Source organism: Numida meleagris, chromosome 4, assembly GCF_002078875.1.
Source record: "Numida meleagris isolate 19003 breed g44 Domestic line chromosome 4, NumMel1.0, whole genome shotgun sequence".
Classification (NCBI taxonomy): Eukaryota; Metazoa; Chordata; class Aves; order Galliformes; family Numididae; genus Numida; species Numida meleagris.
The window spans coordinates 86122732-86138760 of NC_034412.1; the positions used below are offsets into that span (position 1 = coordinate 86122732).

At 39.1% G+C, this 16029-nt stretch overlaps 1 protein-coding gene across 2 annotated transcripts in view; it reads left to right on the top strand.

The window, feature by feature from the left end:
• Positions 6730-16029, top strand: part of WFS1 (wolframin ER transmembrane glycoprotein) — a 35113-nt gene continuing 25813 nt past the window's right edge. The window contains exons 1-2 of one of the 2 annotated variants that reach the window (XM_021394902.1): positions 6730-6887; positions 8742-8939. In XM_021394902.1, coding sequence (XP_021250577.1) covers positions 8747-8939 — 193 coding nt within the window. In that variant the 5' untranslated portion in view covers positions 6730-6887; positions 8742-8746. Of the gene's footprint in view, positions 6888-7041; positions 7191-8741; positions 8940-16029 lie in introns of those variants that run through there. The other variant, XM_021394903.1, reaches the window with a different exon arrangement.

Genomic DNA, 16029 nt, shown 5'->3' on the forward strand with positions numbered 1-16029 from the left:
TAGATTATGTCAGTTGCTCTTCTCTTATCCACCAGTGCTGCAACTCCATCACAGAATGCCAACAAATTTGCCAGGCATCATCTGCCCTTACTGAAGCTATGTTAGTTGTCACCAGTCACCTTGCTCCTTGAGAGTTCAGGAAAATTGCATTTTCCATCATCTTGACTTCACTGTAAATCACCATTTTCCCTAATAACTAGTACATAAAATACATCTCTACCATCTAAAAAATAACAAATGCTTTTTAAAAATGAAGAGTTAATGCCACCTGGTGGGAGCAGTGTGTTTTCCAACTTAACAGCATTGTGAATGTGTTAAAACAACTCATGCTGACCAACACTGTCCTGAAGGTCTCCACTAACTACATTTTGCACCCTGAGAACAATCGTGTGATTCCATTTGCTATGGCAAAACAGCATTATTAGAGAGCTGCAGCTTGTCTTTACACTCCTTTTAAAGTAAGTCATTTAAAGTCACTATTAAAGTAACTAAATCCCACTACTTTCAATGTTAATCAACAGGATTGGAATACTGAAATGTATCAGTAAAATTTGAACAAGCACAGTGAAACATATAGTAGAAAAGTTGGACAAAGAACAGATGCTTAAATCTGCATTTCACAATGACCAAATCATCTCTCCTGATTTTGTGTAATTGTTAAGGAATAACATGGACTTTTCCAGCTATAAGTAATCTGAACTTCTATATTTTATGTTCTGTTAATTCACTCATATTGTTAATGAACTCCACTGTTCACTTTCTTTTCACATTCCTGACAATGTGTTTGTATGCAAAGCTGTGAAATGACTGGCCAATTTTTAGGCAGGAAGTAGTGAGATTTGTAGATAGCAGTATTGACATAAATATGATTTGAAAGTTTAATGACTAATATGACACTATGAAGGCTTCCTGACTAAAACACTGAGGCACAATATGGAAGAATTTGATCTGACATGTATAGAACTAAAAGCGAATATTCCTGTCAGAAATGTAATTTGCAATATGACAGTTTTGCACAATTTTGAGAACTTAATTGAATGGTACACAATCTCCTGCTACAGAATCCTTTACATTAAACATGCCTGCAATTGAGATGTAGCAACTCAGTTTTTCAGATAGCAATTTATACATAACATTCTCTGGCTGGAGAACAAAATGTCTGTGTTTGCTGCTGCGTAGCAGATGGATTGCTGGAAAGGATGGAAGGTAGCTTAAATTATTAACACTTTATATTTCAAGCTATGTGAGCTGATGTGACAAAGAAATGGTAATTTCTATTTATCCAAAGTGGATGGGAGATTATTCTCTCCTGAAATGTGGGAGGATGCTTACAGAATGAATTCTGAACATTCAAGGATTGAACTGGCTACTTCTCAAGATAAATTCTCTTTAACTATTAAATTCCAGATTTAACACTGCCAAGCATCAGGAATTTTCCATGATAAATTATTTTCTGTAATGATCTGATTCACTTTCTCCTTTTCTAGTGCAGTTTTGTAGATAACAGAAATCTTTGCTTTAGAGCAAATGTTTTTAAACCATTCAGATTATACTAAAAATTATGTATAATATTGAAGTTAACTCATTAACGTATTGGGGTGAGCCTTTGGAAAATCTGTACGTCTTACAGCAATTCTTGCACCACTGCTTTTTGATTTGTATCTCAGATATGACATCCAATACAGGACTGTACTTCAGAAAGAAAGAGCAAAATCTTTCACTTGGGAATGTTGGTAACTACCTGAATCACTTAGATTTTTTTTAATACATTAAAAATATTATTTATTAATTATGGCTGAAGGAAAGTTTTTGGTTTTATGTTTTTCTATTCATGCTTTGCATAAAACAGACTGATATTTATTCAAACAGATGGCATTTATGTGTGTCTCCTTAAACAGGTAACAGTTACATATAATGTCCAACATGCATTAGATTGGATCTGCAACTGTGGTTCTGCCTGAAATTAAAGCACAGCAGTATCCAAATAGTTTCGTTCTTTTACACTAGAGGTCACTATGAGCAAGATTATGGTTCACTTGCAAAGGAATGAACAGTATTTAATCAATTTGCAGGATAACAGTTGTGGCACACTTTGCAATTTGAAAGGATGATGCAAAATCATCTGTGTTACAGGTTGCCCAGCGAGGCTGTGGATGCCCCCTCCCTCGAAGCATTCAAGGCCAGGCTGGATGGGCCTTTGAGCAACCTGATCTAGAGGGAGGTGTCCCTGCCTATAGCAGGGGTTTGGAACTAGATCATCTTTAAAGTCCCTTCCAACCCAAACCATTCTATGATTCTATGATTCTAGATGTTAAATATGTTGCTCGAGGAAGGCCATGGTACTTCTTAGGGCAACCTCACTTATTTACAAACTCTTTAGAAACTCTAGAGTGAAAAGTTACCTCTACCAAGAATTTCTCAGTGTTTGAAGATGTCACATTTCATTTTAGACCAAATTTAATCTCTGTTAACACCAACCTGATTCAAGATATATTCACAGACTCTATTTATACCTGTTGCTGGTTTGTTTGTTTGTTTGTTTGTTTTCATGCATAAAGGTCTAAGATAATATTTCTCTACCCTTAGAAAATGGCCATTTCCTCTAGATGGCAGAAGCATAGAACAAGTAAAACTTCGATCCAGGTGCAGCTTCAGGCTTTAGAAAGCTAAGTTCCATTTGGCCCCTGTACCAGGAATGAAATCAGCGGCTCTCTCATGGTGATGCTGTGAAAAGAACAACCAGGAAAATCCGACAAAATGAAAGAGGAGCACATTCTCCTTGCCTCCCTTAGGGAATGAGTTACCTTAGAAAAACCACTGTAGGACATTCACAGCCTTAACTATTACCAGTGAGGCTACTGCTGGTATCCGTGCACATTTTTAAAACCTTATCCTTTTTCACAATGTAAGTCCACAATTAAGAAAACAGCTGAGAAATACAGAATAGAACATCTGATGTCATGTAACTGACCTAGAGAGTAGGTATTCATGAGGAGAATGCTGACCCTTTGCTCCCAGCAGGGAAAGCTTACGGGAGGGAGTGCTACAGCATTGTTTTTTTCTATAAAGCAGTGATGATGGTTACTACTTACCTGCCTGTGCCCCTGCTAAGAGGCAGAAGGACAGTGGGATAAAGATAAGTGAGCAGTGGACAGGGAGAGATGCTCATACTGCCCTACGTACTTTTGCACATGAAAACAAGTTTTTACACAAAAACTCTTCCACCCCTGAGGAGTTATACTTAATACGCAGATCTGACAAGATTCTTCATCACCAATCTTCACAGAACTTCCCACTCACTATTTTTACCTGCTTTTTGAGGCTGCCTTTCTATGTTTTTCTTTCCTTTTCCTCCTACCCTTGCCTTTTATCAATTCTTCCTCCTAAATATCCATCCCAAATAGTACTTACATCCTAGTTACTGACATCACATCATTCAGTTTCTGGATTCTTCGTCCATCTAGATTTGACTGTACTTAAAGTATTAAGTGTGAATTAAGTATTTCCGACAGAAGACACCTTCTGCTTTAGATTCACACATAGCCTGAAAAAAAAATCTGTTTGCAGGTTGGTGCTTATAGCCTAATGAAACAATAGCATCCCAAGCTGCTCATGAGGTACGCTGGAGCTTTTATCGCACTAATGTTATGCTGATATAATCCGTCCATCAATTAAATTATACTGTTAAAATAGGTGCAACAGAGTAAACAACAAAAGCTATTATTTCAAAATAACAGATCTTCTCTTAATTGGAAAGGTGGGGCAAAGATGCTTGAGACATCTTTAAGTATAGCTTATTTAGCATCACTTAGATATTCTTGTTCCCTTAATGTACTTCCTTTCGTAATATATAAATACAGAAGGTGCACATGGCATTTTTCTCTGATTTTTCAGCTCTTATACTCTCACAACAGCACTGCTGACAGTTTTGTTTTTTTTTTTGTTGTTGTTAGGATTAACATATTCCGGACACATCCAGAAAAATTACATTAAATCTGTTTCTGACTGGACCGTGGACTACAGAAATGGACTTCTATTTGGAATTATTGTGACAAACAGAGTTGAAGGCTGTTTACTGGAATGATTCATACTTCATGTAAGTCTATTTTCTTGGCTTGTCACTGTGTTCTTTTATCATTTTAGGAACTACTTGATTAAAAGTTTTTCTCTGGACTGCTGAGAAACTGCTTATATGCCAACAACACAACAAATGTGATTTCACTTGAGCTGCCCACGGCAGGGGGTTAGAACTAGATGATCTTTGAGGTCCCTTCCAATCCAAGCCATTCTATGATTCTATGATAATGACAGGTAAATCAGTTTAAATTGATTGATTTAGTAACAAAATGTCCTATGTGATATTGCTTATCATGACCACGTCTCTTTACCATTGTAAATTCAATTTTCTGAGTGACAGACTTTTTAAAAACATTTCAATAGTACACTCATACCAAAATGCAAGAATACAAATTTTACAACAGAATGTGAAAATGTGAAGTTCGTATCACATTCCAGAGTCAGTGCAGCTTAACAGAGGCTACATATGACCTGCTGAGATCATTAGATGTTCCTGATCACATTTCTAGAACTCCATGATGCTTGTATAGAAAAGCAGTTAATTTCAGCCTACAGCTCAGTAATACACCTAGAACATTCATGTGATCACTCACATTTTATCTTATGTTGAGTAAACAGTGTTTACAGAGAACAGATAAAGTCAACATCACTTTGTAAATGTACAAAATATTTGTGAAAGGACTGGTACTCTAACACAGAAACTGGCTGAATATCAAGCTTTTATTTTGTTCTTGTTACAAGAAGATTTTTTAAATCATAGTACCTCATATTAAAAAGGTGTTGAGATGAGTTATTTACAGTACTTCCAGGGTTCCTCTTTTTAGCTGAAGCAGATGGCAACTGTGGTTATGCCAAAAGCAAACCAATATTTGTGATATAGTGTGAGCCAAAGTGAAGTTAGTGGAGTTGATATCAGTGGCTGATGCTATGCTTAAGTTTGGCTTACTCCCAGTTATGTTATGTATATTTACATACTTGAGTACATAAAGCATGTGTGACAGTCAAGCCACTGTTGAGGTTTAGGTGGTATTTTCTAAATTAAGGAGCTAACCAAGTTCAGTAACGACACAAGTGTGCATATCCACTGCAACATCACTCATAAACAACCAGTGAATATATTTACGTTGAGTTTCACTGTTAAAATGGGTAGTGTTCAGTGGAGACAGTTTTAACCTTGAACCAAGCTCCTCGGGAATGGCTTATTCCATGTGTTGGAAAGAAATGGACATAAGCAGCAGAGAGAGGCTTTATTTTACACTTTCTTGAAAGTTGTTTTTCCAGCTACCACCCTCATTTCCACCTGTTCCCTAAGCAAGCTACATCCGTTAAGCACACCCACTAAATATCAAATCAATTTTATACAGTAATAGCTTAAAGCAAATGTGAGTAGCAGGGGGAGCAGATTGCAGCAGTTAAAGTTGTTATATCTGAGTTAGGTCATGCTGTCAGTCTGCAGAAACAACTGAGCAGATAACATAAGACAGGCACTTAGATTTCTGGCAAAACCAGATTAGATTCAGAGCGGAAAAACATCTTCTTAAAAGTGACTTTCTGGGTTGTTTGGCTTTTGGTTTTGTTTTTCCCAAAAATATTATTTAAGTAATAAGCTGAACTACCTGTTGAGATTTTTTTGCATAAAATTAGATTTTTTTTATGAACTCCAAGGTAAGGAAATAGTAAAGAAGGCACAGGTGCTTGGGACCACATTTTTGTTTGGGGATAGAAAAAAAATGCAGTGACATCAACAAGTATGATTATAGAACTGTATGAGTTAGAAGGGACCTTTTAAGGCCACCTAGTCCAACTCCCTTGCAATGAACAGGGGCATCTACAGTTACATCAGGTTGCTCAGAGCCCCATTCAGCCTGGCATGAATCCACCTACCACATCTCTGGGCAATCCATTCGAGTGCTTCACTACCTTTATCACGAAAGGCTTCTTCCTTATGTCTAATCTAAATCTGCTCTCTTTTAGTTTAGAACCCACTTCCCCCAGCCTTCTCCAGGCTGCGAAGTAGGATCTAATGTTTTAAAAATTAAACACATCATAGCACCCCATCATCTACTGTAAACTTGTAGCTTGTGAACACTTAGCAACTAACTTACTTAGTGACTAAACTACTGTGTAGTTTAAATTTAAGCTCCTATTTAGAGTTTGTGAAAAATTGTTCTGAACTAGAAGCTGTTGGCAGTGCTCTATAGATACTGATCTACCTTTAGGTAGCTCAAAAACAAGCAGCAGGGCATGTCTTCTACAAAGAAATGAGTGCCACCAATACAACACCAACACTCAGCTACACTCCCATCTCACTGCAAGCCTGGGAGTTCTCCCTATAGGTGACACAAGTACAAGCATCCAGTAAAAACTTTTAAGAGCATTTATTATAATTAATTCCTCAGTTACCGCCACTTAACCCCCCCCTCCCTTTGTCCCTTTTGTTCCATATGGATGAATTAAGCCCCCTCCCCCTTTCTCCTAGCACCACGCTGCCACTTTGGAGCGCCTACCGATGACGCCCACCACTCTCACAGGAAGGAGCCGTAAAAACCCACTCCCTGCACCGCCTCCCTCTGCCCGGCCCGCCCGCCTCCCGCCGGTACCGCCCTCAGCGGCGGAGCCGCCCCCGGAGCGCTGAGTGGCAGCGGCGCTGGCCGCTCTCGAGGCGCCGCGGGAAGGGGCAGCGGCTGGGGGCGGGCCGGGGCCACCCCTTAGGGCTGCGGGCGGTCGCTACGGCCTCACTCAGCGCGCAGCAGCTGCGGAGAAACTTTCAGCTTGGAGATAGCGCCGGTGACTTCGCCTCCTTGGGCTCGGTGAGCGACTGGAGGGAGGGCCGTGGGCAGGACGGTGTGAGCTGCCGCCTTCCTCCCGCTCCCCGCGGCCTTCCGGGGTGGTGGTGGTGCTGCCCGGGCACACTCCGGCCTCCCCCCCTGCCCAGCCCGGCCCGGAGGCAGCGGGTGTGGGGCGGTTTCTCCTGCAGCTCTGCTCCCGAACTTTGAGAGGAAGAGCAGAAATCAAAGTTAAGGATTAGTATCTGGGCGCAGTGAAACTTGAGGGTGCCCTTTATAGGAGGGACTGTTGAGAGGGGAGTGTTTTGCTGAGTGCCTGCACCTGAGGTAAGTCTCTCCCTGTTTGCCTCACGTGTAGGACAGCAGCCTTTCTTGCCCTGTGCCCCTCTTTGGGTCATGGAACACCCTTTGCCAGGCAGACCTGCGGCGCAGCTGATGGTGCTCTGGAAGGGCAAGTTGAAAACCGGTTGCAAAGTAACTTTTGTGATTGTACAATGGTTAAAAATACTCGCGCTGGTCTGTTGGGAAAGTATTTTAATCTCTGTGCTCTCCTAGGGCTTGTTTGAAGGGTGGTTGAACTGAACTGTGTTCATTTATTCCTAGCTTGATATCGGGATACAATACAGAAATGTATTTCCTCTCTTTCATTAGTACGTGTTCCTTTTTTTATATAAGCTTCCTTTTGGCAAGCAGGCTATCTAAATTGCAGAGAATGTTTTGCTGTGTTAATGCTGTTGGTGCTTTCAGTGTGCTGTCGTGATTCGGTGTCCTCTGAGTGGAGGTGAAGCTGTTGGCTGTGTTAGGGATTGTATCCCTGAGTTTGGCTACATTGCTTCCTCCTCTGTGAGAAAGAGCACCTTCAGGTCAATGAACTGAAAAGCTTATTTAAAGATATAGCTGCTAGGCAAACACCTACAGTGTTCATCATGATTTACTTAATTTCTGTGGACTTACTTTCAAGCAGAGAGAGTTATTCCTTGTCATGCTGTGGTAGCATGAATGTGTGCCTTTCAACTTCCTGTCCGGTACGAGATAAGCATTCAGTAAACAGTGAGCAAGCTTACTGATTTAAGGAACTCTTCTCTACAGAACAGAGATCCCCTAATTGTTTCAGGGAGTGTCTGCAGTGGGAGTTGGAAGGCCTTTTCTTGTGGGAAATCATAAGGCTTTCGCTCCTTGCCTGAGTGTTTTCTATGTAAATCCTATTTCATAAAATCACAGACTAAGTAAGTAGAAAATAAAGTGAGCTTATTGTGTGTTCTGTATATTTCAGTTCCAAGTGTCCATAAAGAGTGACTTTGGTAGTATCCCTCTTTTCATTTCCAGTTTCAGAATTCCCCTTTGCTTTCTCACCTTCTTTTCCCTTTCCTTTGCCTTCTTGACTTTTTTTTTTTTCCTTCCCTGCTACCTAACTTGGGTGGTGGCTGTGCACCAAGCCCTTGGTATGAAGTCAATTTTTCCATGATTTTAGAATGGACAATGTTTTTCTATTTTAAAAAAAAAAAAAAATCTAGGACCTAATCTTTATTTCTTGCATATGCAAGATTATGCTCAAAGAAGTTGTCTGTATATAGTATTTACAGGATTTAATCATGAAGTTAGTTTGTCAACACTTGAAAAGCAATTCTTATTTAGTTAATGGATAAAGGCAGTAGCTATTTTTGCGTAATACTATATATAGTCAGTCAGTAATCAACAACAAATGTTGATGCTTGGAATTATTCAAGGATGTATTTATCCATCTTGAAGTGGCTAGCAATGTTCTTGCCCTTCTCAGGCCTTTTTGTGATTATACAAACAGATTCAGATTTTAAATTTTACTTCGTTTTTAATGTAGTGATCCTGCTACCTGACAATCCTTATTCTCTTCTTTTGCAGCTAAAATGAACTCAAACCCTGATCCCCCATCAGGTCCCTCTCAACCGCAACTGCATCCTGGAAGGTCCCAGCTGAATGCTGCTGCTGTGGACCATAGTGAGAGCAGTCGTAAATCTGGACCACCCTCAGGAGATGCTGCAACTCTTTCTTCTTCAGTTCCTGGCTACTCCCATAGCAGGGAGAAAGCTGAAAAAAATGGTGAGTATGAAAGCAATTTTTCTGGAAAATTGAGTTATCTTAAACCTGAAGAGATCAATATGCGTATATACTTTAAGCTCTTGCTCTAAAGAGATACTGCCAAGTAGGGAAAAAAAGACCTGTAATTTCTTAAAAAATTGTTTTGGAATAGTCTTTTTTTGCATTTTTTTCTGCTTAGCTTTGAGGTTTTCCATCTACTGTTTCCATATGTACGCAGAGCAACGAGCAGGAAGTTTCTCTGAAAAATTGGCAGGAAGAATTAAATGTAATTCAGCAGAATATTAAGGTTTCAATTTAATTTCTTTAACTGGCTAGACTACATGCTGACTGTAGCTTTAATATGGATTCTAATGTTGATGAATAGATACTAGTGTAGTGTAGAGTGAGGGACAAACATGAAATCAGAGTGACAGAAGTGAAGTTAATATTAGCTGTCAGATAAGTCTTAAGAATAGTGATACATCTTGAAAGGTAGAATACTTCTTGTAGAAGGTAGAAAATGAAACACGGCTCTTGTGTTCAGCTGATGAACTCAATTTTAAATTCATTTTGTAATCTAATACTACTGCAAGAAATCTTGTATTCCAGGCACAATTACTGTTCTTTAACTTCCTTTGAAATTGGACTTTCAATATTGAAACTGTTTATGTGCATGCTGATATATGCAACTCTAAATTGAAGATAATAAGGCTATCCAGGAGTTTAAAATTAAGTGTGTGAATATGGCATGCATCAGGTGCAGGTAAGCTTGGTACAAGATTTAGGCCAATATCATGGCTCTGTTAGTGCATCTTTTTGTATGTAATTCAGAACTGACTGCTGGAACTTTGCGCGTTTGTTGGTACCAAAGAGCACATTCCAGAAGAAGGAATTTTTTTGAATGCCTGAATTTTTAATGTGCTTCAGGGTATCACTGCCATTTTTGTAATCTAGCACACCTGTAAAATAACTCAGGTGTTAGAGAGTAGACGATTTTGACATCAATTATGTGATTCTTAATTTAGGATTAGGACTTTCAAGTATTGACATATTCCTCCGTTTCAGTTGTGGCTCATTTCTGATTACCTTAAATCTATTCCCATGAATAGCCTGGTATTACTGTCACTGCCTTTTACATCCTCCTCTTAATATATTCAAGTATTTAGTGCTGCAAAATGAGCTACTTTTGTTGTTTATATCATGCCAGAGACCCTAATAACCAAGATTTGAGTTGATTTAGATAGAAAATGTATTCAGTAAGATTATGTCTCTCCGTCCAGTATTTTTTCTATGGTTATTTAAGACTTGTAAAATTTATCATAATACTAACATGTTCTAGAACTAAAAACTCTCTTAAAAGAGAGGCAGTAGAGAATTTTCTGTTCTACCCACAGCAGCATTGGTCATCAAGACTTAAAGGCAGGGATTTTAGTAGAACTTCAGAAAGGGAAATACAAATCCACAGAAGTTCACACACTGATATATATCCTTATTGAAACAGAAATATGAAAAAATAATACTTCAAATCCAAAATTGGCACTTCAGCAGTTTTTGCAATATTCAAACCTACAGAAGGTATTCCTCAGAATCACTAGAGTCTTTACCGATGAGTAACATCCCAGTTGCTCATAGATGTAAGACGAGTGAAGAATTCAAACTCTTAGTTATGGCATGTCATTCTGTTGTATTCTCCTTTTATGAAAGGACATAAAACATGCCCTGGGAACCAACTTCTTCCTTGGGAAACTAACTCAGTTACTTTGAATAGCTGTTACAGATTGCTGCTAAAACCAGAGCTGTGTAAGAATCAACGTAGTGTTTATTAATACTTTTACAGTACTAAGGATCATACAGCCTAACCTTGTGACTCAATCAGCACGTAATCACTGGCCAATTTAACATCTTGATTCAATGAAATTTACTACAGTCAAATAAAAAGGTTTGAGAATGGCAAGGTTCACTTGAAAATTACATGCAGGGTACCGGAGAGGAGGTTTCTAAACTCAGACCTCCTGGTGAATTAACTTGCCCACCCTTCTGTTGGCTCTCAATGGTCAACAGGATCTGTCCTCTAAAGGGCTACTCTTCTTCAGTGTTGATCTCAGAAGCCTGCCTCTAGTGGTATTTCAGTTCAGGGGGAGATCAAGGATCACAGCCAGCTGTGGTCCTTGAGATTCAAGGAGCTCTTCACTTAGGACCCTTATTTCTAGAGCCTCAAGATAAATGACTTGGGTCAGAAAATGCTCTATTCTGGCCAGAGTTCAGGTGAGGCAACCCTGGAACTTTCTCCAAACCTTATAGTTCCAGTACTTCCCTAGATTGTACAATTCTGGTACCTATCAGATTGGATGGCATCCTAGGCTGCATTAGGAGGAATGTTGCCAGCAGGTCGAGGAGAGATGATCCTTCCCCTCTGCTAAGTGCTGGTGTGAGGTCAGTTGTGGGGTCTTCTCCTTGGAGATACTCGAAAGCCACCTGGATGAGGTCCTGGGTGGCCCTGCTTCAGTGGAGGGGTTGCATAAGGTGACCTTCACAGGTCTCTTTCAGCTTGAACCATTGCATTACGCTTGGAATATTCTTGCCAAAATATCTGCATGTCTGGTATGTGCTTTTTATTCCCATTTCAGTTTATTGTGTTTAAATGTATAGCACTGATAGAAACACAAAGTAACGTGTTTCCTGGAAATCTACCACTCCTGCAGTATTATCTGTATCTTGCAGCATAATCCAGGAAAGGAATGAATGCCCTGGCTCTAATTCAGTAAAGCACTTAGGCATAGGTAGTTCATTTGGATCAAAATCCTATACCTAAGGTGTTTTCTTGGCAGTCTTTAGTTCATCATAGGCTAATATCACTAGGTAGTGTTTTAGTCATTCCATATATAATCCCACTCATAATAGTGGGTAGCCGTCTGTTGAGAATGTAATGTGTAAATCAAACCTCAATTTCATGGGGGAAAAAAATACTCAACTGATGAGCATAACATGACTTGTAGCTATTGGTGTGTCTGTGTTTCTATGTTTTTAATGGGAGTTTTCCGATTCCTATCCAAAGCTCTTGTTTTCTAGAGAGAATTTCTGCCTACGTAAGTTACTGGGTTTTGTTTGTGTGGAATGCGTTAGGAATGGCATGCGTGTCAATATGTTGATTCTCATGTTGTTGTTTTTCAGTTGTTTTGTTTTAACAATGTTGCTACTCTGTCATGAATGTTCCTGGACAGGAAGTTTATTAGTGAGCAAAGCATATGCACTACTAATTAGGGCTTCCAAAACTTCAAAACCATTGAGTCATCGGTATTCATGTAAGGAAATTACAGAAGAGCTGCCAGCTTCTTAAAGAAGTTCTGTCATTATCTTAGTAGTCTGTGTCAGGAGGAACATGGTTTATGGTAAAAAAAGACCAGAGGCTGCTTGCTAATGATATCTGGTAAAGTTTTAAGAAGTAAACTAGGACTCAAATCTGTGAAGACACACTTATGCCTCCCAGGTGCACAGGCCCCTCAATTTCTGTCTGTTTGTTATGCACTCCATAAGATCGATTTTCCAAATTGGCTTAAAAGCGTGATGCTTGCTGGTGGAATCATTTCCCATCTGTGTACATAGAACACAGCTTAAAAAAAAAAAAGCCAAAGCAAAACACTACTGTTAATATATTCACTTCATTGAACAAGTATCTGGACCCTGCTGCTATTAATGTAATGTTTCTGAAGTAGTGACAGGTCTATGAATCCGTATTCCAGGTAAGTGGTCTGTATTTCTGAGCTGGGAAATACCTCCTCCTGTGGCCCAGTGGATGTTTCACTTTCGATTCAAATAGGAAAAAAGCACATAATTGAGAGAAACTTCACACAATGTGGCAGTGAGAGGATACTTGCCTGGGATATTTGCCTTCCATTAATTAGTTCAACTTACCTGTATTGGTAACTGACTCCTTAAAAATGATAGAGAACATTCTGCTGGTCAGCAGTGGAAGAGAAGGTGAGAGAGGACATGCTGGCATAACAGAGAGATCTTGGAAGCAATATGATGATGACAATTTCTCATATGTGGACAAAAGGGATTTTATTTTGGGAGGGGAGTGTTTTGCTTACATCATTCATGTACATTTGCTAGCCAGTACAGTTGAGAAAGAAGGAATCAGATAGGATTTCAAAGGTGAGTTTGGGAAGTTCTGAGAGCACTGCGGAACTGAGTTGCAGTGCTTCGAGAAATATCTCTTTGGTTCACTAACTTATTTGTTGTCCATGTTTTTGTTATTGAGGACATGCACCAATTTCTTGCTCTAAAATTGAGAGCATATGGGGAAAGTATTTGTACTGAGAGCTTTGCTTATGTTTGTAGATGTGTGGATTTCTGCTCTGTGGAAGGTTATGAGGTTTTTTTGTACCTCTTGGAAGAAGTTCCTTTTATAAATGCGTGACTTAGAATTTATAAACAGTATCAAAAAAATCTTCAAAACAGTTTACAGTACATTGTAACAGTGTGCAACAGTGTGTCTGGGATGCATTGCTAAATGGAAGTTAACAAATAGGGAACCTTGCTAATTTACAAATATTTTCCACGTGTTAGATTATTCTACTTAAGGTTATGAGAAACCCCTGCTTCAGAGCTCTGTTTTATCATTTCTGTCTTCATTTTCTGATGCTTTGCTCGTACAGGCACGTTGTGAGGCAATGTGAAATGTTTGAGCAAATCTTGAAGAAAACCCAGGAAGGTCTTTGATTGTTAAAAGGGGAAGATTATGCCCTGAAGTATTAATTACTTAACAATTTATCTGTCAGTTTATTGATGTTCTTTCAGGCTTTACCTGTAATTACTAGGGCTTCTGGAAAGCTCATTTGCCAGGCATTACTGTGGGGGAGAAAGGATTCTATACAAACAGAAGTTAATGACTCTACTTTCAGGTAAAATTTTGGGACGTAGTTACAGTGCAGAACAATGGGAATTGGCATTTTCTAGTCCGCTGCTATTGGTGTCAATAACATTCTGGTGTTTGTACCATCTGTGGGAGTAGAATTGAATGCCCACATGTGAGGAATCCTTTCTATATATATTAAATGGTGGGAAAAAAGCCAGGAATCATTTCTTTAGCTGATAACAAAGGCTTACAGATCTTTCAGCAGAAGTAAGTCTTGCATCTTTGAAGCTGGTGCTGGCTGCATACCTGTGAGTTGCTTAAGCATAAAATACATTTCTCCATCCTCAGGTGAATTTCCTTACTGTTCATTCCTACCACTGGGCTGTGCTTGTACGATAATTTTGGACTCGCGCAATGAACCGGATTAAAGAAAGTGCCCTAGCTGAATTTTCTTCCTCTCTGATTTTTTACAAGTGGATCGATTCCTTAGTCTACACTAGTATATGATAACAAGGGATAGAAAGGAGCAATAGGAAGGGAAGAGCTACATTCACATTTTCAAATTGTGTAATGAAATGGGAGTGTTTCTGTAAATCATTTGGGTACAACACGAACCTTGGGTCCTCAGCGCTATCTTGCACACTTTGTTTATACTAAACTTAGGCTTGTCTAAATTAAATCTGGCAGTTGGAAATACAATCTTTCCATTAAGTTTTCTCCAAAAGGAATCTGGTATGTGTGTTCCGCTGTACAAACAAAATGCATTAAATGCATTCATGCATCATCTGAACCAAGCCTCTAATAGAAGGAATTCTCCAGTAGCAAGAGCCTCTGGAGGCTGACTAACCTCTGTAGGTACTTTGTAGTGTTTTGAGATGCAAACATTTGGACATACCTGGCATCTGTACATTCATCTTCAAATAGAGCCGCAAAAAACTAATGCGTAGGAGAGATTTGGGACTTGTGTTTTTAGAGGGGCCCCTTGCAACAGCAGAAGGCCTTGCTTGGTGCAAAACTTAGAAGGTGAGGCTGGATAAAGTAAACCGGGAGATAACTGACTCAGTAAAGGACTGGTTTTAACTATTAGCAGTGCTAAGTAAGCAAGGAATTAGGCACTGCTGACTTGCCAAATAACGGAGGTGTTTTTTAAGGGCTGCTATTTTGTCAATAAGTTAATGAACTGATAGTGCCTGTGTTGAAGGACTTCCACTGCTGAATTCCTGAAATCTAGTATCGTGATAACTTTGGGTTTTTACTCACGCGCCTATGTGGACTGTGTGGGGCTTGTGTTCTTGAGTCTTTCTCACATTGTTTTTCTGCAGGTAGATTTTCTTATTTTTGTTTTTGTGGAGAAGGTTAGCAATGATTTAATTTTAACTGAGAAATGACAAACTTACTTTTAACTCCACTTTTGGAACCTGTTTGATTAAATTTTTGTTGATAACTTGATATAAATCTGAGCCTGCATAGCAAAAAAGCAACAAAGCTGTCTTATTAGTTGTAAAATTATTTTTAAATTACTTTAAGTGATCAGTATACAATAATAGCTACTCTAGAAAGAGATAACTTTTAGAAGTGGAGGGAAAACTATTCTTAAAATTTATACTCTATAATATCATCACTCTTAGTCTTCCACCTACATGCTTTTTGTCACTTCTCTCCTGACAATTTACCTTCATTTTGTGGGGGTGCAGAAGTTGTTCCCTTTTCAATTTAATGCTATTTGATGACTTGCAATTGTGGTGTGACTAAGACTATTATCCTATCTACAAACGCAGTGCTGCTCCCAGAGGAAGCAGAGCTGAGTCCTAGACTTCTCTTAAAAAAAAAAAAGTTATTCCCCTCACTCTCATCCCTGTTATCACCTTTAAAAATAGAATGCCTCACAATGCACGCTAATACAAATGTATTCAATTGTTCTGGGGCAAGCAGGACTCTCTTAAGGATACCACTATGGAACCAAAATGCGTTTTAAAAGAAGTGCAGGAGACTTCTGAATGGATGAAAGGGTTGAACACTTACAGGTGAGCAAGTAATGGTCTAAATTATAAAAACGAACAAACAAAAAACCACTAAAACAGCAGTGTTTTAGTTTTTTTACAGAATTTTCCCTTCTGCAGTCAGGTCCTCTATGTCATTATATTCTATATGAACAGCTCATGTTTATGAGGTGGTGCTTAATGCCTGCTCTTGGGTGGAACATCAGTTTTTTCTAGAAAACTTTAGTGCTACAAAAGGTACTGTGCACAATGC